This window comes from Hemibagrus wyckioides, linkage group LG18, assembly GCF_019097595.1.
Source record: "Hemibagrus wyckioides isolate EC202008001 linkage group LG18, SWU_Hwy_1.0, whole genome shotgun sequence".
In the NCBI taxonomy this organism is placed as follows: domain Eukaryota; kingdom Metazoa; phylum Chordata; class Actinopteri; order Siluriformes; family Bagridae; genus Hemibagrus; species Hemibagrus wyckioides.
In genome coordinates, this window is record NC_080727.1 from 18,895,300 (window position 1) to 18,915,000 (window position 19,701).

The window sequence follows — 19,701 nt, forward strand, 5'->3', positions numbered from 1 at the left end:
ATAACCCTGGGGTAAAAGCGGTGGTAACACCGCTTTCAAATTACAGGTGTGAAACATTTCTTTACCCAGGGTTAAAATCAGTGTTTAGAACGATGATAACCCGGGGTTAAACACAGTGTGAAAAGCCCTTCTAAGAACCATCTTATCATGACTCAGAGTTATGTCAGAGTTATGCTACAGCGTACAGAGACATTGTACACAATTGTGTCCTTCCAACCTTGGTGCAAAGAACCATATATGGATGAGATGCCCAGGTGTCCACGTCCTTTTGACACAGCGGTTTCCATCATCCAGTCCCTCCCTTGACATGCCACTCTCTAAGAACCACCTCATCATCATGACTCAGAGTTATATCACTCCAGAACCTCTGCACTGCTGCTGCCGTGGCATGACTGTGTACCTTCTCCATGCTCTACAAGGCCAGCATCATACCTCTAATGGCACATGTGCTGCCATCATCTGCAAACACCTTTCAAGGTCGTCCTGTTGGTTCTCAATCCTCAGAGCATGTACTTTAACCGCAAGGGTTCCTTCGTATTCAACTTTGCAAAAGGTTTCCAGTGATAAATGGTTGCATGGCAACGGTACATTATCATATATTGCACCACGTGGACGCTCCTAAGTAATCCTAGTGATTCTCACAGCCGCTCAGGTTTCTGAGAACTACATTTACGTACATGAACAGCGATTAACGTATAACGGAGAGAAAGAGAGCGAGAAGCATGCAGCTAAAATGAGTATATTTCACAATAATCATTAAAATGGCTCTGCAGAATGAAATGTAGAGACAACGCTAGGATAAGAATGTTTATTGGACCCTTGGCTTTAAAAAAGAAGTTATACTTTCCACATCAACCATTATTAGCAATCACATTAGTCCCAACACTGGAGTCATGGTGATACTGGCAATGACCATCACTGAACACTTCCATTTAGATGAAGTTAGTAAAGCAAAAAAAAAAAAAAAAAAAAAGACTAACTCGATGTATGATGTATTTATTCTTTAATATTACTTAAAGGCAGCAGTCAAAGCAGTTTATACAACTTTAGTGCAAAAACAAAATTCAACTTTGCAAAAATACTCGGCAAAAAAAGTTGCTTTAACTCAAGAGCAACTACAGAAAAGCAACATATACAAATTAAATATTGTACACGGTCCATGCACTTATGGACGGACTCCATAGCAATTTTCTCAGGGTGAGTATGGTTGTGTTTGTATGTGTGTGTGTGTTTGTGTGTGCGTGTGCGTGCATGTTTGTGTGTGTGTGTTGTGGCATCAGTCATCAGTGCATCACAGTCCAGGTTCAGAGCTTGAGCTCAGAAGTTGTGCGATGGAAAGTGGAAAGCCTTTCTCAGCCTGACTTGAAGAGCAGGATGGCCACCTGACCGAGATAGAAGTAGATGAAGTGTTTCGTTTCGTGCGTCACGTAGCTGCCGAAGTTCCGTCCCACGATGCAGTGCCACGTGGGGTTGTACTTCTTGTCAAACTCCTGTCAGAAAAGGAAAGAAAAATATTTGTAGAAATCAGTGAGCTCAATACTTCCCAAGGAAAAGAAAAACAATTCAGCAGGAACATTATGAGGAACTTAAAACTTGAAGGAAGCTCAATATGCCCAACTGGTGCCACATGTCCATCCATCACTTCTATTAGAGATGCGGTCACTCAATAGTGTGTGCACAGATAACCTGCACGGACCTTCTTGATGTAGGCAGCAATGTCTTTCTCGATGTTGTACTTCTCCATGGCCTGTGTGGCACAATCCACAGCATCCTGCTGCATGTCCTCGGTCATGTCAGCGTTCTTGATCACGGCCTTTCTGTCAGTCATGATGTCTGTAAAAACACGAGAAGGGACGGAGTCAGAAACAGAAAAAAACAAGTAAAAATCAATTCACATAAATGCATCAGGGTGGTTCGGGTTTTCATTTTCATACAAAAGGTGCAACACATCTGTTCAGTTAAAAAATAAATAAATAATCCCTCTCTTACAAAAGAACAAGGCTATTTTTAAAAGCAGCCCAGGACTATTTTCTCCGTTACGCCTCCCAATTTAGAAATCGCCACTTCTCAGCTCATTAGGCCTAATCACGAACACGGCTATTCTTTGAAAGCCAAGGCTGTACATGCACATGAAGGCACCACGTCCCCGTCCCCCCCTCCTCAGACTGGTGCATTGCTAAGCGACAGGCTCGAGTGGATCCCTGCTGCGATTTCCTTCTTGTGACCAGTTATGACCAGCCACATGGTGGTCCGAGCTCTGACGCCGCAACAGACGGCTCTGAGAAAAGGTTTCTCTCTAGAGGACGTTACAGAACACTGGGACTCCAGCAACACCCTGAATAAATCCCAATTGTTTTTTCCTCCCCAATTCCCATCCAATTGCAATCGTACAAAACCGCCACCAACAGGCGAGTGTGAAGACCAACACCTGCTTTATCTGAGACGTATGAAGCCAGCCATCTTTATCATCAAAACTGCTGCATCACAGGCTGGTATAATACATCGAGGTAAACCATCAGCCCTCTTCTGCATACATTTTGTGTCCATCAAGCACCAAATTAGATTAGATTCGACTTCATCATTGTGGAAAGTTCATGTACAAAACCAATGAAATGGAGTAAATAATGACGACAATTAAGGCATCTCTCGCTAGATAACATCCATCCATCCCATCCCACCACTGAGCAAAGCCATTATTGTCCTTACACACACACACACCACTCTAAGCACCACGGCCTTAACGTGATGCGTGTTTAAATGGCTCCTTGGACTGGGGTTAATCGAAAAGGAAAGAGTTTGTTTATAAAGAAAGCAAAGAGTCTGAGAAGGCGCTACTGAGAGATGATTCCGTGTGGAAAGAGGTCTTCTTACAAGAACGCCGTTTGTTGTTTGTGGTGTTATGTATAAAGCAGACCTGCAGTGTCGGATTACACCACGTAGTACTTTCCAGGGCTGTTAGCAGAACACCCAGCTGTTATCGGGATGCAAAGTGGCACAATTTTGCAATTAACAGAGAGCGAATCGACCAGTTTTACCCGGTTAGTGGCAATTAATGATTTCACATCAAATAAGGTGAAACCTAACGTGTTTGCCTGGATGGATGAAATGTTAAAAAAAAAAAAAAACACATGCTTTTCCTTCTAAACCTAGTAATTATCTAGAAAGATTATTTAATGTGTGATAAAGAAAGCCACCAGGATCAGAGTTTGGGCCTGGCATGTAAACTAAAGACCTTCCTTCATACAGAGTAATTAATACCACCAAGTGAAATTTGTCTGAAATCCAAGAGATCAACGTTTTATTTTATATTGAATAATAACGCTCTATTGTGAATGCTTTCCCCCACCCCTCATATTTTGCCGAACGCTCGTGGAGTCGCACTTATCGAGCTGGATAATCGGTGTCATGTTCTACATTTTCTCTGCAGTCATACAAAATGCAAGTATGAGCAAAATGCACCGGATCTTAGCCAAGCTCCAAAAGCAAAACCGGCGGATTCATCTGCGTCTGTTCAAAAGGCACACTACAGGATTTACACTGACGCTAATTACGAACACAACTGGACCCCAGGCAGCAATCTCTTGTCTTGGAAATTGAAAGTCTGGGGCATGTTCAGGTTTACGGCTGCCTCGTGTACGTTTAAGGAACTAATTAAGAAATGGCTTGATAAAAAGAAAACAAAGCGTTAGAAAGGCCCCTTCGATCAACAATCCAACCTCCTTGCGGTTTTCCCAACAAACCTAATCCGCGTTTCACGACAACACAGGAAACAGCATACAGGATTTCCTGCAGGGTAAAATACCCAATGCTATACACTCTGTGTGGTCCAGGGACAAATACAATAAGCTGCTATTGAATTCGAGTGGGTAGTTCGAGCTTCAGTGGGCAGCGCAAGGCCGCGTCCTGTTCAACCAGACGGATTTAAATGTCATTCGGCGTAAGAGGAGCGTGTACAGTCGTACGCTACTTGTATGAGGGTTATGCTAATGGACACGGGGCAGGCTGGGGTCACTGAGGTCGACTCAAGAGGTAATCCAGGGCCACAATTATAAGGAATTTATTCTTGGGACAGGGTTTGGTTAAATATACATAGCATTTTAAGGAACAGATTTTGCTATCAGCAGCACAGTATCTTGAGAGAAACAATTTGGTCCGAAGCATACCGGTTTTGTTCAGATACAAATAGGATAACTGTAGAATTTCTCATTTCTGACAAAACATCACCACGAAATAGGTCTACAAACATTGCAGCAGGTTTCACTGGCCTATGAATAGAGCTTGATTTGTTCAAGGTTGAGAAACTGTCGTATATATTTGATTGCTTTATTCCAGTCCATCTAAAAGAATTACAGAGCACAATTACAGGGGGCCAAGCACCGAGCCATACATCTGATTGGATGATTAATTGCATATTCAAGCCCCAACCACTAGTTGACCACATTTTAATACAGCTTGCAAATCAAATCATCCAGTGCTGTGATGTGATTACCAGGATATAAGCTATTAAAAAAAAAAAAAAAACAACAACAATGTTTGACTAACCCAGTCATCATGAACAAATTTATGGTTCAGTGCTTGGACCCCTAACAGAAGTCAGCCTCTACCTTAAGACTCAGGGTTTGGCCTCCAAACTATGCTCAAGCAACTTCACCTGGATATATTCTCGATTCCAAATAATACGCTTATCCTGAAGATCATTTCAACACACTCGGCACTTCTGTACACTGTAATAAACAGCTGTAGAACTTTCTGGTTCCTCTCAAGGTTTCTCTTCATGTCGTCTCATGACTTCGCGTCTGTCGTTTCTTTCTTCGACACGGTCGTCCGTTCGTTAGGGATCCATCGAAATCTATATAGATATCCATTTCAGGTTTCTAAGCTGATCTGTGTCAATATGCATTATTGAAAGTGCCATATAAATACATCTGAAACACAAAAAAAAGCCATACCTTCAACCTGAGCTGAGCAACTAAGTAATACTGATATCGCGACAGAATGATCTAGGTGGATAGAAATATAGATGGATGTTTTTGATGGAAAAATAAAGGATAATTGAATCCGGTTTCAAGCTCTGCTTAGGAGTAAACCTGCCTGGATGGTGATGGATGAGATTTGCATTTGGGGGAGAAAAAAAAATTAAATATCAGATCTTGAAGATGAATTTCAGAGCAATGATTTACACTGACAGGGGGGAAAGGGGGGATTTTCTGATTTATGATGAAATGTGTAATGAATTGCATGTGTGAGGTCAACTTTTTTTAAAAAAAAGTGCACCCATTAAAAAACACCCTGAAACGTACAATAGACGTCACTGGAGTTCACAAATCAGGATTAACCCACCAAAAATAAATAAAAGACAAAAATGCACACATAAAGACTTTAATTAAATGCAGGGAAATAACCGGAATAGATGTGTCCTCAGCACAGAGCTGCCATTTCATGGTGTATCTGCAGGTCATGCTTGCTCTCTCTTCACGCACTTTCTCTAATCAACTTGTGCGCGTGCACCGGATTAAAGGCTCATATAAATGCCGCATAAACGTGACGGCACGCGGCGAACAAGGCGCATGCAGCTTACCGTGTGTTGACCAAGTTCTGCACCTAGTGAGATGTTTGGACTTCAAGCTCGTCTCTGTAATGGACCACCAGACGCCACGTTTCACCGACAGACAGCTTTTCACCTCTCTCCACTGTCCATGCAGCGGCTGCGCTTTTCACTCATATTCAACTACGTATCCCGAGGGTGGGGGCGGAGGGAGGGGGTATGCGGGGGATGGGGAGGTGGGTTGGGGCGAGAACAGCTAAGCCCCGCCTACCTCACTGCACCTGCACGCTGATTGGCTAAGGCGTCGTCTCTACCCGCACGTTACAAGCGTTTTCCACTAGCTTCCTACTGCCTGCGTTTTATTTCATCCCATAATGCATTAGGGTGGGAGACGCTGACAAGCTCGCGCTCTCTCTCTCTCTCTCTCTCTCTCTCTCTCTCACACTCTGTCTCTCTCTCTCTTTGTTTCTCTCTCTCTCACACACTCCGTCTCTCTCTCTCTCTCCTTCTCTCTCTCTCTGTTTTTTTCTCTCTCTCTCTCCTTCTCTCTCTCTCTGTTTCTCTCTCTCTCTATTTGTTTCTCTCTCGCTCTCTCTCACACGCTCCGTCTCTCTTTCTCCTTCTCTCTCTCTATTTGTTTCTCTCTCTCTCTATCTCACTCTCTCCCTCCCTCTCTTTGTTTCTCTCTCTCTCTCAGGCCTCATTCACATCAGACTGATGTACATTTTATGTAATCTATTCACTTATATTTTACATATTCAAGAAAACATGTTCCAATCATAAATATTCATTTAATTAATAGTGTTTTTGATGTAAATAAAATGTTGATATAGTGTAGTGCATGCCTACAAATTTTAACCTAGCCTCGTAATTGCTCATTCGGAAACACCAAAGATAACATAATGCTTTTTTGGCAGTGCTGGAGCTTGAACCCCAACCTCTTGTTCAACAACCCAGAGCCTTAACCACTTGAGCTGCCACCACCTTTCTGAAAATATGACTTGGTGATGCCATCACTTTCGTTAAATGGTTGGAACAGACAAGTCATAAGCCCTATGTTGAGAAAACTGCCAAAGCGTCCTGGATTAAAAGTTTTAACTCATGGTAACATTACATTACACACCGATCAGGCATAACATTATGACCACCTGCCTAATAATGTGTCGGTCCCCCAAAACATTCCTGACCCAGCAAGGCACGGACTTCACTAGATCCCTGAAGGTGTGCTGTGGTATCTGGCACCAAGACGTTAGCAACAAATCCTGCAACTTCTTGCAAAGAGAGGACCTTCATGGGCCCCACCTCACAATTTAAGGGACTTAAGGGATACATACAGGACTCAAAGGACGCTTACAAGATTTAAGACACTTTTGATAAATACTGACCACTGCAGACCAGGAACACCCCACATGAGCTGCAGTTTTGGAGATGCTCTGATCCAGTGGTCTAGCCATCACAATTCGGCCCTTGTCAAGCTCGCTCAAATCCTTACGCTTGTCCATTTTTCCTGCTTCTAACACATCAGCTTTGAGGACAAAATGTTCACTTGCTGCCTAATATATCCCACCCACTAACAGGTGCCATGATGAGGAGATAATCAGTGCTATTCACTCCACCTCTCACTGCTCATAATGTTATGCCTGATCAGTGTATAAGGACATCTCATTCCTGCTGCCCAAAAATCTTTTAAAAATCTTTGCACTTGATTTTAGAGTGTGTCTGTGGGGATTTGTGTTCCAGTTCATCCCAGTGGTGTTAAGTCAGAGTCAGGGATCTGTGCAAGACACTTAAGTTCTTCCACTCCATCCTTGGCAATCCATCATCATGCTGGAACAGGTTCATTGTAATTAAGTATTGTAATTAAGTCAAAGGATTGTAATCAAGTTTAATTGAAGTTAAGAACTATGTTTTGTGGCAACAGTTTGGGGAAGACACCATGTGTTTCTTCTCCTCTTTGGCAATATATGTGACCCCAGATTGTGTATTCTGTCCATGCAGAGAAATGTGTAACATCTCTAAAATCAGGTTCAAATCCTTCCATTTATGTGAGCATGCACCACTGCAGACGAGAGCATGGCCTAATGTCACAGGAAGCTGACTTTTCTTAGTATTCATCTATCATTCATGAGGTATTATTTTACATGCAGTTCTGCAACAGTAGTTGAGAGCTTTCTGCAATAAATAGCGCAGGGCAATATTAAAAATATCCACAAACTCCTAATTGAGATGAACTTTTATTTCACTGGCATATTTACAGTTTCTGTTGATCTTCATTTATAGTGAGACCACAGTAACATGAGTAAAAAAAAAAAGTATGCAAAAGAAAACAATACACGTGCTGGATTTCCAAACTTTATTGAAAGAGAGAAGAAGAAAAAAAAGAATATTAACACTACAAACTAGAAATCTGAAGTAGCCAATTCAGAAAATCCCACCAATTCGAACACACAAAAAAATAATGCAGAAGCATTTTGTATATTTGAATCCCTAAATAAACTACAAAATCCCCCTTCATTATGAACCTCCCAGCCCACCCTCCCAAAACCTTAAATCCCTCTATTTACCCAACTCCTTCATGTGGATTCCATCCAAAGCAACTGATCCAGCCTCCCGGTTCCTGGCTCTGCTCCACTTTATACCAAAAACTCATCTCATAAAAGAAAAACAACCGCAGGATCCCTTCAGTGTGCGCCTCTTTGGTCTGGCTCCGCAAAAACAAAAAAAGGGGGAGAAAAAAAAATAAAAAAATAAATTTAGTTCTAGAAAAGCCAATTGAAATGTTTTCTGCTTTTTTTTGTTTGTTTGTTTATCTTCGTTAAGTGCGGTTTGGTGAGGGGGTTGGGATCCTCTCCTACGGTTCCCGCTCCCGGTAAATTGATCCTGCTCCATGTATGTATCCATCCTTATCCTAATCCTAATCCTGCTCCTGATCCTGAACTGATCCAATGATCCGGCTCCAAGGATCGGGAGACAGTGTGTCCCTCCTCCAATCCAAACCTTTGAATACCAGCAAAATCAAAAAGAGGGATCAAGTTAGAAATCACAGCTATGTCAAAAGCTTCTAAGAGATTATTATAGGAGCGGTGTAAATTTTTTTTTGTTGTTGTTTTTTGTTCCAAAGCATAAATCATTACTTAACTATGACATGAACATAACCTTTAAAACACCATATTAACGTTACATTGTACCATCGTCACAGACAGCAACAACAACAGAAAGCAATATTTTCTTAATGGATTTGCAATTTACATTGATACAAGTGCACAAGGCAAACCTTCTTCCATCAGTATCTCCTGAGATGTTTCTGTGGTTGCTCTAGAACGGCACAGTCCAGGCACGTCCACTTTACATGACAAAATGTTTTATATTTGGGACAAGCAAAAAAAAAATAAAAACAAATAAACATAAAAAAAAAAAAATTGATGTATGCACGAGCATGGCATTAAGACAGAACACATGCATGCTTGGCACTAAAGGCCAATGAAGAAAAGGACAAATAAAAAGGGAGAGGGAACTATAAAGGGAGGGTAAAAATGGCAAAGCAAAAACGAATGTGTTACTTCACTAAGAAAATTCAAGTTACTGAAAGTCTGAGGGGAGAAAAAACAAAAACAAAAAACCTGCAATTTGTTTGAAGGTGACTAAAGACGCTTGTCATCATACCATTGCCAAAATTGAAATGCCTGCTCCTCCTCCTCCAAAAACGCTTTATCCTAATATGAATGAACTGTGCTTGACAATCCTTTATTCCAAAGCATTCTTTAATCCTGCTCCTCTGTTGTCTATAGAAAGACACATGAAAAGGTAAAAATAGAACAGTTTTGCAACAAAAAATCCTAACCAGCAAAATTAAAACCCAACTGACCCCACCCCAAAACCCTATTACTAACAAAAATAGTTGCCAATTTCTCAAAAACCAAGACATTTCTTTCATAGCATTCGGATATCTACCTTGTCTTACACATGTACAAACAATGGGGTATGAAACACCAGTTAAAATATGGATGCAGAACAAAAGACACAAGGGATGAGAGGGGAAAGGATAAGACAGGATGGAACACTAGGAAGGGTGGGGGTTTTCTGTTGTGTGTGTGTATGTGTGTTTGGTTTTTTTTTTGTTTTTTTTAAGATGAGGGAGGAGGAAGACAAACGGGAACATCCACTTAGCTACATTTCATTTGATCTGGTTAGCTAAATGATTAAAATGAAAAGACTCATTTCTGGAAATTCCGCTGCAAACCAATGAAGAAGTCGACTCGGGCCACGAGTAGGCGAAGCAAGTCAAGATGGTGATGAAGTACAAAGCGTGGGTCCGGTGGGGGTGGGCGACGCAGGGGTGTGTGTGGTTGTGGTTGGAGAGCTAGCTGTATTGTGGGAGTTTAAGTGCGGGAGCGAGAGCGGCTGTGACGGGGCGAGTAACGCGGGGATCCTCTGCTGCGGCGTGGCGAGTAGCTGCGGCTACGGCTGTTGCTCCGGCTTCGGCTTCTGCTGCGGCTACGAGAGCGTGAGCGCCCGTAGCTTGGGCTCCGTGGGCCGTCCACCTTTACGCGGATGTAAGCTGTCTCGCCCTAGGAAGACACATAACAGACCGCTTTCTAACACACAACCAGCTAAAACGTTTACTAATTCAGGAATTACTTACCGCTTGCAGACCTGAAACAGAGCGTTAAACATTTTCGACCTTTTTAAAAATCACCTGACAATTTAGCCAGCATTCGTACAACAGGCTAAGACGTGCATCCTCCGAGACACGTGCAGCCTGCTGACCGCATATTTCCCCCCAATCTGCTGGGTCATGCTGCGTCAGGAGGAGGAGCAACACGCTCGGAGGAAAGTGCTATCCCCCCTCTTCCGCATACATGACCACTCAGATGCCATTATTGGTTAATGTCACTGATTGACAGGAGAGCGAGCGTGGTTAATTTTGCTCCACTGGCTCCATCTGAAGTGACACCCCACCCCAAAATAACGAAACAACAACAACAACAAAAAAAAAGGAATCAACAGCATAAGAGTGGTAAGAAAGGGATGCCAAGAACAGTAAGAGCTAGTACAAATCTTGGTGTCAAATACACAACCCGATAGCAAAATCACTTACATTCAAGTAAGCCATTCCTTGGATCCTCCTAGTCCATGTGGCTCCACCACGGGTTTCTGACAACCTTACCTTGAAACATCCCAATCCTTAAGCTATGCCCTGTCCTGTCCTGTCCTTCCCAATGGCGGTTCCTATTCAGAAACTCAAACGTACCTCGTGGGACCGGAACTTAGTGTTATCCAGCTTTCGCACTGCGTAGGTCATGTCTTCTTTGCGCACAAACTCCACAACACCGGTGCCATCTCGGAAAACATCAGCGTAACATACATCACCTGCTTCACGCATGTGATCCTTAAGGTCCTGCCAGCTTCCACTAGGAGGGAGTCCTGTGGGCAGACAGGGGCGCGTCAACACGGTAACACAAAGCGCTTGGACTTCAACTGATTTATTCTCTTTATTAACCAGCGATATAAACAGCTGAACAAAATATGCTTAAAACTGTCAACACAGAAGCTATTAGATTTTAAAAGATCACAAAGAGCATCAACATTGCAAGGGTGTTGCATTTTACTGAAATATTACTTAATATACTGATAGCCTTCCATCACAGCTATAAATAAAAGATGCTAAAAAAAAAGCTGCTAAACACAACGCACCCTTTTTAAGGAAATGCACTGACCTGAAACTATGACCCTGTACTCTGAACGCCGGGACGGAGGGCCATATCTGCCTCTGGGAGCCCCAGCTCCACCTCGTCCCCCACCTCTGCCACTCCTGGGGAACTCCACCCTCAAACGATAGCCATCGTAGTCATAGCCATCTCTTCCATACACAGCATCTTCTGCATCTCTGTATAAAAAAATTAAAAAAGAGAGAGAGAGAGAGAGAGAGAGAGAGAGAGATCAAACATGTTTAATGGACATCCATATGCACTTCATTTGCATCCAAAAACACAGCACTCTATTTCCACAGCACAGAGATCTACATAAGAAGATTAATTTAAACCGATTAAGTACAAATAAAGGGACAATACAGAGTCTCAAAATAACACTGGGCTAATCTCTTTTGAAAGTTTCTCAAAAAACTGACCACTGCTGGTTTAACAAGTTGAGAGCTGATGCACCACCAGCTTGACCTTCACTATGACCAATCACAGATCGTCTGTTCCCCAGCAACCAATCACTGACCACCATCGTGCACAACAGCCAATCACTCATCACCAAGGTTGGTTCCACTTTCTCATCGATTCTAGTCTTGTTCATTTTTTTATTCATCTTCTTAATAATTTACAATTAACCTAAAAAACCACAATAATCAATAAAAAATCGTCAATCCGTAAGTTTGAGTTGGTATTTATTTCCATGCTACTTACTACTACTTGAATTAATCAATTAATAAATCATTACTGTTTGTTTGCTTTTTTTTTTTTGCTTTATTTGTGGTTATGAATTGTTATTTTCTTAGGAAACAAGTTTTCTATTCGGATTAAACCCTAAATGTTTGCAGAAAAATCATTCCCCGTGCGATCCGCTCCATATGCAAATGCTCATGAATATTCAAATGATATGCAAATTAGCGCATACAGCGTCATCTAGTCGATAGTTTGAGCACGCTTAGTTAAAACAAAAAAAAAAACAAAAACAAACATCTAGCTACATTACCGTGAAAACTGTTAGCTGTAATATTGTAAAAAGCACAAATTCGGGAAATGTAATTTGTTTGTTTAATACAACTAAAAGCGAGTTCAAGCTTAAATCTCCGCCCACCTCCTTCCACATTGTCGCCATGTAACCGAGCTAACGTTAGCCAGCTTGCTAAATACGACACATTTTATACCTGGGGTCCTCAAACTCGACAAAAGCGAAAGGTGGTCCTCCTCTTCTGTTTTTCAGGTCGATATCACGGATCGCTCCGTATTTGTAAAACACATCCTCGACGTCTTTGGTGCGGATGTCGGGAGGCAGATTCCCCACGTAAATCCGACAGTCGTTGTTTCCCGCAGGACCTCGGATCACTCCACCGCTAGACATATTCTACAAGACAAACACAAACCCTTTCACAAAACACGCTCTCGAAAAATAAAACTTAGCGGACACGTGTATAATAATGTTGAACGAGAATCGATTCATCGATTATAAACACTTACCAGAGTTATATTAGCTAAAAGCGCTTCCGAACACGGTGAGGACAAAAAAAACACGTCTCGAACCTAAGATGGCGCCTGCGCTTCTTCCTGCTCCTCCTCTGCTTCTGTGCTGCAATCCAATACAAATCAGGGGCTGAAATCAAAATGGCGTCCTGTTTACTACATAGGTGTACTACGTCAGAAGTAAAAGGGGCTGTTTTATACACCCTACCTAGTGCCCTACATGTGCAATAAGGACCAATTTGAGATTCAGCCCAGATATGAGCGATCACGTACTTTCAAAACACGACTCGAAAGTGAAAGGTGTGTAAAATAAAAAATAATTCAGAGTTAATTTGTTGATTCCATAGTTATCACGGACGAAATTCCGTTTAAATTAAGCACTTCAGTTAACTACTTAAGTCTATTTTAAGTGGCTTTTGACTATGTTTTTAAAGGTGCAATGGTAGGTTTTATTTATGCACACACACACACAATGATAAATCCTTCCTAATGCACCCTTGCCTTATTCCTTCATAAAGAAAACTATTCTTTCATATAGAAAACTATACTGTTATGCAAATCCACATGCCAGATTTTCTTTACATTACTGTGTTCATAAAATCAACAAAAAAAATACAATAAATTAATACAGAACATTGCAAATCAAGTAATATCTCAAACAATTCTCACACAATCTCTCATCAATCTGCTATTGAACCCATAGACTACAGCAGTCAGCCTTTCTCCCCCACATAAAGTATAAGATGCCTTTTCCAATAAAAACAAATTTAATTTAAATCACATATACAAGATTTTTTGATCACTCCCTGCCTCTCACTGATGAATAACACTGATGATCTCCTCATCATGGCATCTGTTAGTGGGTGGGATATATTAGGCAGCAAGTGAACATTTTGCCCTCAAAGTTGATGTTAGAAGCAGGAAAAATGGACAACCGTAAGGATTTGAGCGAGTTTGACGAAGGGCCAAATTGTGATGGCTAGACCACTGGATCAGAGCATCTCCAAAACTGCAGCTCTTGTGGGGTGTTCCCAGTCTGCAGTGGTCAATATCATTCAAAAGTATCCTGTCCTGTAAGTATCCCTGAAGTCCTGACTTAATTATCCCTGAAGATAATCTCAGGTCTGGAATTAAATCCAGACTTAAGCATGTTTAAATGAGGCAAATCACACCATCATAGATTCCTGTTTAGCAACAATATTCAGAAAAATCCAACAATGTGGACAAAATGCTGAGCCTGACCAGAATTCTGATCCATTACACACGCTCTTTGTTTGAGATGAATTTACGAAAACAGCTACACTCAAAAGTTTTGGAACAATGTTGTAGAGGGGAAAGCAAGCCCATTGTTTTTGCCAATTTAATCTTGTTTTGAAGCAAATAATCGAAATGGAAAAAATTCGAATCACTTTCCATAACCGCAGTGCGGGCTACGGTAAACGACAGAAACGTCAATGAACAGCGAGTGTGTCTGCGAAACACAAGTGCTTCTGTTCTATAATTGGACATACTGCAAAAATATATAAAGGAGATGGAAAGAAGGTTCATGAAGCGATGACAAAAAAATGTGTTTGTTTTTTCTACTTAGAACTTTTTGGGCTTTAGAGCCTGGCTGTAAATTGTGTTATAATGCCTGACAAACCTGGTTTGTGGTTTCTGGAAATAAACGGGTAGACAATGTCATTTATTCTGTGACAATAACAAAGAAAAAAACTTTTGAAAATAATAAATATCTACACAACAGACCATCTTTAGTAACAACTTGCAGTGTAATGAATCAGTGCATAGAAACAACACACACTCACAGGCACCAAGTTTGTGTGTGTGTGTGTGTGTTCAGTCCTTTTTGGCCATCTTGTCAGCACGTTTCTGTCTAATCTCATTGATGATCTTGAGCAGCGAGAGCACTATGGGCACACACATGGGCAAGAAGAGAGGGATGTAAATGGCAAACTTCTGGTCGTCAGGAAAGTATAAAAGATGCAAGAGAGACGGGTCGAAAAACGCTCTCTCTGAAGCCAGTATGGCCTCACGACTGTACTGCAGGGCGAAGGCCAAGTTCCCGGCCTCCAGCTCGGCCGTGGCGGCCTGGAGAGACGTGACCGCGCTGGACACCTGCAACAGAAATAGCAGGTTAGATACCAAAACAAAAAGAGAGAGAGAGAGAGAGAGAGATCGCTTCAGAACCGTTCTCTTCTTGTTCGACCAACCAAAACATCAAAAAAAGACTGATGTTAGAGTAGGTGTAGTGGAATCATTGTACTTGTGTGTTCTTTCTTGCTGGATTGGATTCACAGTAACCTCTCTCTCTCTCTCACATTGTGTCTCACTGACTCTCTTTCATTCTGTCTCTCTCACTCGTTCTCTCGCTCTGTCTCCCTCTCTTGTTCTCACTCACTCTGTCTCTCTCATTCTCTCGCTCTGTCTCACTCACTCCACTGTAACGTTTCTCTCTCTCTCCCTCACTGTCTTTCTCTCGTTCTCTCTCTCGCTCAGTCTCTCTCGTTCTCACTCTACTGTAAAATTTCTCTCTCCGTCTCTCCCTCTCTATCTGTCTCTCTTACTCACTCTTTCTCTCACTCACTCCACTGTAACGTTTCTCTCTCTCTCACTGTCTTTCTCTCATTCTCTTTCGCTCTCTTACTGTCTCTTGCTCTGTCTCTCTCTCGTTCTCACACACTCTCTCTCTCATTCTCTCTCACTCACTCCATTGTAATGTTTCTCTCTCTCTCTCTCTCTGCCTCACTGTCTCTCCTTTTCCATCACTCTCTCTCTCTAAATATCATGATTTCCAAAGTACATCAGACTTTCCAGATTCCTGCTTGCTCCTCACTGAACCCATTGCTGTTTTTTTTGTCTCAAAGTAATATGACTGGCTGCTAAAGTTTTCAGGCTCAGGAAAAGAGCATTTTAGATTTTATAAAGCAGTCTGTTGAATGTATTGTTCAAATTGCTTGTTTTTACATCATAAACCTCATTTATTCTCAACGCCAACTTCCACCAGAATTCCAGCTGCTATCTGCTGTTACTGTTATGCGGCTCCTCACCTGCTGGGCGATGTTGTCATTGATGACGATGTTGCTGATCTGGTCGAGGAGCTGAGCGAGTGAGGTGATGGTGGTTGTAGCAGTAGCCACGTTCTCTACGCTGCGACTCCACAGCAGCCGGTCCAGCTCCCAATCGGCCAATCCGGCGCTGCCCGGGCTCTGCAGGACGAAACCGGGCGGAGGATGCGTCTTCTGGACTCCCAGTAACAGCCTGGGAGGAAGAGAGAGAAGGAGAGTGGTATATTGGGCTTTTTTGGAAAACAAAGAAACCGTACCAGGGAGACTTCGAAAGGGACGGACCTTAACTGTGCCAGGAAGACACCCATTACTTTAGCCATGTTGATGTTGATGTGGACAGGAAATTCCGCCTCGGGGTCGTACATGTTGTTTACGTTATACACCTGAGAAAGCGACAGAAAGAAACAAACATGGAAAAAACATGAACCGATGAAAGAAGCGGTGACGGTGAAGCAAAATGTTGAGGACTGTACCATTATCCCTCCCCAGCGGGGGCTGTGGAACGCATTTGTAGGCACTTCCTTCTTCTTATGGTCTCTGATGAAGAGTGGAGAGTGATGAGCTTCGGGGACATACAGCAGGAAGTTCAGCACCGGGTACGAAGATGCAGCGTTGGAGCCTAGTCAAGACAAACGAGAGCATATTTAGATGGGTGCAAATACTTTAGTCACTCGAAGCCGTGTTTATTTTGTTATCCGTACCTAGTCTGGCCTCTACAGGGTTGATGACGTGCGCCAGGCTGGCTGCGTTCAGAGTGTACGCCGATACGCTGCTGTCAAAACGAGGGTTGACCCCCAGCACGGCGTAGTACAGGATCTGACCGAGAGAAACCCAACCGTATTTATAGACCACGACACAACGGGTACAAGAAAGAGCAAAATGTTTATTAGCACAGTTTATTCTGAAGAACCTGTGAGTCCACGGAGAAGTTGGCTATCGGGCTCAGTTTGTTGAGAAGAGGCTGGATGTAGCTCTGAACCGCTCCCTCGATATCCCAGTGCAGGCTGTGGGATTTGGGGTCAGGGTTCAACAGGCTGAATGTGATTTCATAACCTGAGAAAAAAAATTATACAGGTAAACAGAAGACTAAGACTCACAGAAGAAGAACATCGACCGAAACCTTACTACTGTTCATTTCTTGATTCTGATTGGTCAGGTGTTGATGGATGGAATAAAGGAACGAATAGAAGGTGATTATTACCCATAAGAGCAACAGTAACATTTCACAGTGTTTTATTCCTCTCACGCAACAGCAACCTTCCTGCCATCAACATAAACACGTTCTGCTTTATAGCTGTTTCCTGTTATAGATTCACAAGCGAAGTTACTTCCTGTTATCAGGCACGTTATAGCAGCAGTCATTTCATCACCAGCTTGGATTTTGAAGTCGAGGAGACAAAAAAACACATCGATCAACGTTACAGAGTCTTTCTCATAGAGGAAAACGTCCTGAATGCAGAGCCCTGAAACCCTTAAGAACCCTTAAAAAAGCATCACCAGATCACCTTCCTTTAGATTATATATATAGATCATCCGCCATACGAGTTCCCTTACATCATCAGATCCTCCCCAAAGCATTCTATTCCTTTAGTGGTGTTATAAATCTAGTCTCTGACCTGGACTGGACTTGATGGCCCTCATGCTGTCGACCAGGTTCTCCTTGCTGACCTGGCTGATGCGGATGCGGTCGCTCAGAGCCCCCATGATTTCCTGGTGGCTGAAGGACATGGTGTCGATCACCTGCTTGACCTGAGGCTCCAGAGTGGACAGCACCTCCTTCAGAATGCCAGAGGAAGGAAGCTGAGTGGCACGCAGCAGGGCGGTGCGCCACTGACCCACGTACACCTTCACGTCCTTCAGACAGAGCAAAGAGAGCAGGCAGAGCAGAACAAGCAGATGGTTATCTACAGCCATCTTCCTTAATATCAGTGACAACAAACTGCAGCTCCTTTAAAGCATGATTCATATCACAGGGTTCTAGGTCTTTGAACCTGTCTATGAACCATAATATAATTTCCTCATCTTAAAAACACAGACAGACAGACACTCCAGCAGATCCCCATGACCGTAATTAGCAATAAAGCGGATATAGAAAATGGATGGATGGATGGATGGATGGATGGATGGATGGATGGATGGATGGATGGATGGATGGATGGATGGATGGATGGATGGATGGATGGATAGATAGACAGACAGACAGACAGACAGACAGACAGACAGACACACAGACAACTAAAAATATACAAATCACCACTATAAAAAAAAAGATTTTTTTATTCTAGAGAGCAAGAAATGTATCATTTAGTCTTTGCTTTTGACCTTGCTGGTGACAATAAATAAATAAATAAATAAATAAATAAATAAATAAATAAATAAATAAATAAATAAGATGAACTAAATTAATAAATAAATAATAAAATAATTAAAAAAATAAAATAAAAACAATAAATAAAAATATATATAACCACCAAAAACAACTAAAACTTGATTTATTTTTTCTAGAGAGCTAAAAATGTATTTTTTGTTTGTTTGTTTGTTTTTAACCTGGCTGGTGACAATAAATAGGCAAAATTTTTTAAAACTAAATTAAAAATTTTTTTCTAATATTTGTCTAGCAATTTATTTAATTATTTACTTGTTTGTTTGTTTATTTTTTGTCACCAGCCAAAAGCAACAAATAAACAAAAAAAAACAAAAGAAAGAAACTTTGATATAATTTTTAAAGTAACATCACAGAAAGACAGGGCAGCACGAGCATGAGAGACTCACAGCTGGTAGCAGGCTGGAGGACTCAGGGACGACGTACACCACGACCGAGCCACAGGCGCTCTCACTGAGCATGTGCAGAGCATGATCCGCCTCTGTGTGAAGAAAGAAGCAGTAAAACCTCTGATTTTAAACACACAAGATAACTCACAAAGCCAGCTATATTTCTAAAGTGTCTACAAAGTACCTTGAGCTGTGGGCTGATTTAAAGCATCTTCTTCCATGATGGTAGCCGTACGATATTTGGTTTCATATCTGTACCGCAGCCTGTTCTTAGCTACAGCATTGAGGAAAAGCAGGAAATAAATATTTCACTCGAGTTTTTATTTTCATTCCAAAGTGACCTGAAAGGATCTTTCACTGACCGTCTACTTGGTGCTCCTGCTCTCGGGTCTGACTGAGCGGGACCTTCTTCTGCTGCTCCGGGCTCAGGGTTCCTCGAGAGAACACCACCTCGACCTCCACGCTTAACTGGAGCTTTAGAGACAAACCATCAACACAGCAATCATGAGCACAAAATAAAGTCAGAGATCCTGAAATGAAACTGGGTCTGAATTTGTAACCAAAGAGCAGCCAGGTATTATAAATTCTTACTGTTTTTAATTGAGGCCAGATGAACCCACACCTAATGAATTATTTAATAAATAAATGTACCGACATAGAGGAACCCTAAGGAGATAAGAGGAGCAGGAGAACGTTAATTATGGTTCGGATTAAAAACAAACTAGTTGTACGCTGAGCCCCGAGCTCCGTAAAAAGCTCAAATGGGTCAAAAAAGGTGGGGGGTGGTTTTTTTTGAGAAGAAAAGTTTTCTGTGTATCACCAAGTCTATTCAAATGCTCATCATAGATGTGTATTGTTTTGTTTGCATGTGTTGGGTTGCAGGATGGCATGAGGCGAGGCAGAGCAGAAGCAGGGGTGGAGGTGTGGGGCTTCAGTGGTATCGGGGTGGTAGGAAAGGTCCAGCTTAAGGGCAGAAGATTTACTAGTCTGTCTATTTATATCCAATCTTGGAAGGATCAGAGTGCAGAGTAAGTCATGGATCTTACTTTTACTTTTTATTTTACTTTTATATTATTTGGCAGATGCCCTTATCCAGAGCAACTCATTTTTTTATACAACTGAGCAATTGAGG

At 42.0% G+C, this 19,701-nt stretch overlaps 3 protein-coding genes across 4 annotated transcripts in view; all 3 read right to left on the reverse strand.

Moving 5' to 3' along the window:
- Nucleotides 1–980: 980 nt before the first annotated feature.
- dynll2b (dynein, light chain, LC8-type 2b) lies at nucleotides 981–5,738 on the reverse strand. Its single transcript, XM_058414656.1, has 3 exons — nucleotides 5,579–5,738; nucleotides 1,697–1,833; nucleotides 981–1,490 (listed from the first exon to the last, which is right to left on the reverse strand). The coding sequence occupies exons 2-3, from the start codon at nucleotides 1,826–1,828 to the stop codon at nucleotides 1,353–1,355; spliced, it is 270 nt and encodes an 89-aa protein (XP_058270639.1). The 5' UTR covers nucleotides 1,829–1,833; nucleotides 5,579–5,738; the 3' UTR covers nucleotides 981–1,352.
- A 2,146-nt stretch (nucleotides 5,739–7,884) lies between these two features.
- On the reverse strand, nucleotides 7,885–12,887 carry srsf1b (serine and arginine rich splicing factor 1b). 2 transcript variants are annotated; one of them, XR_009207224.1, is made up of 6 exons: nucleotides 12,730–12,887; nucleotides 12,420–12,616; nucleotides 11,263–11,432; nucleotides 10,797–10,969; nucleotides 9,209–10,113; nucleotides 7,885–8,542 (listed from the first exon to the last, which is right to left on the reverse strand). XR_009207224.1 is itself a non-coding variant. In XM_058415229.1 (5 exons), the coding sequence occupies exons 2-5, from the start codon at nucleotides 12,611–12,613 to the stop codon at nucleotides 9,925–9,927; spliced, it is 726 nt and encodes a 241-aa protein (XP_058271212.1). In that variant the 5' UTR covers nucleotides 12,614–12,616; nucleotides 12,730–12,887; the 3' UTR covers nucleotides 7,885–9,924. The 2 variants fall into 2 exon arrangements, 1 of the variants encoding a protein (XP_058271212.1); XM_058415229.1 differs by having other exon boundaries at nucleotides 7,885–10,113.
- Nucleotides 12,888–14,397: 1,510 nt separating this feature from the next.
- Nucleotides 14,398–19,701, reverse strand: part of pigs (phosphatidylinositol glycan anchor biosynthesis, class S) — a 7,213-nt gene continuing 1,909 nt past the window's right edge. Inside the window, exons 3-12 of the mRNA XM_058415228.1 lie at nucleotides 18,932–19,043; nucleotides 18,754–18,843; nucleotides 18,570–18,661; nucleotides 17,414–17,651; nucleotides 16,708–16,850; nucleotides 16,499–16,613; nucleotides 16,271–16,416; nucleotides 16,080–16,180; nucleotides 15,780–15,990; nucleotides 14,398–14,847 (exon numbers count right to left, since the gene is read on the reverse strand). Of these exons, the coding sequence (XP_058271211.1) occupies nucleotides 14,569–14,847; nucleotides 15,780–15,990; nucleotides 16,080–16,180; nucleotides 16,271–16,416; nucleotides 16,499–16,613; nucleotides 16,708–16,850; nucleotides 17,414–17,651; nucleotides 18,570–18,661; nucleotides 18,754–18,843; nucleotides 18,932–19,043 (1,527 nt within the window). The 3' untranslated portion in view covers nucleotides 14,398–14,568. The remainder of the gene's footprint in view (nucleotides 14,848–15,779; nucleotides 15,991–16,079; nucleotides 16,181–16,270; nucleotides 16,417–16,498; nucleotides 16,614–16,707; nucleotides 16,851–17,413; nucleotides 17,652–18,569; nucleotides 18,662–18,753; nucleotides 18,844–18,931; nucleotides 19,044–19,701) is intronic.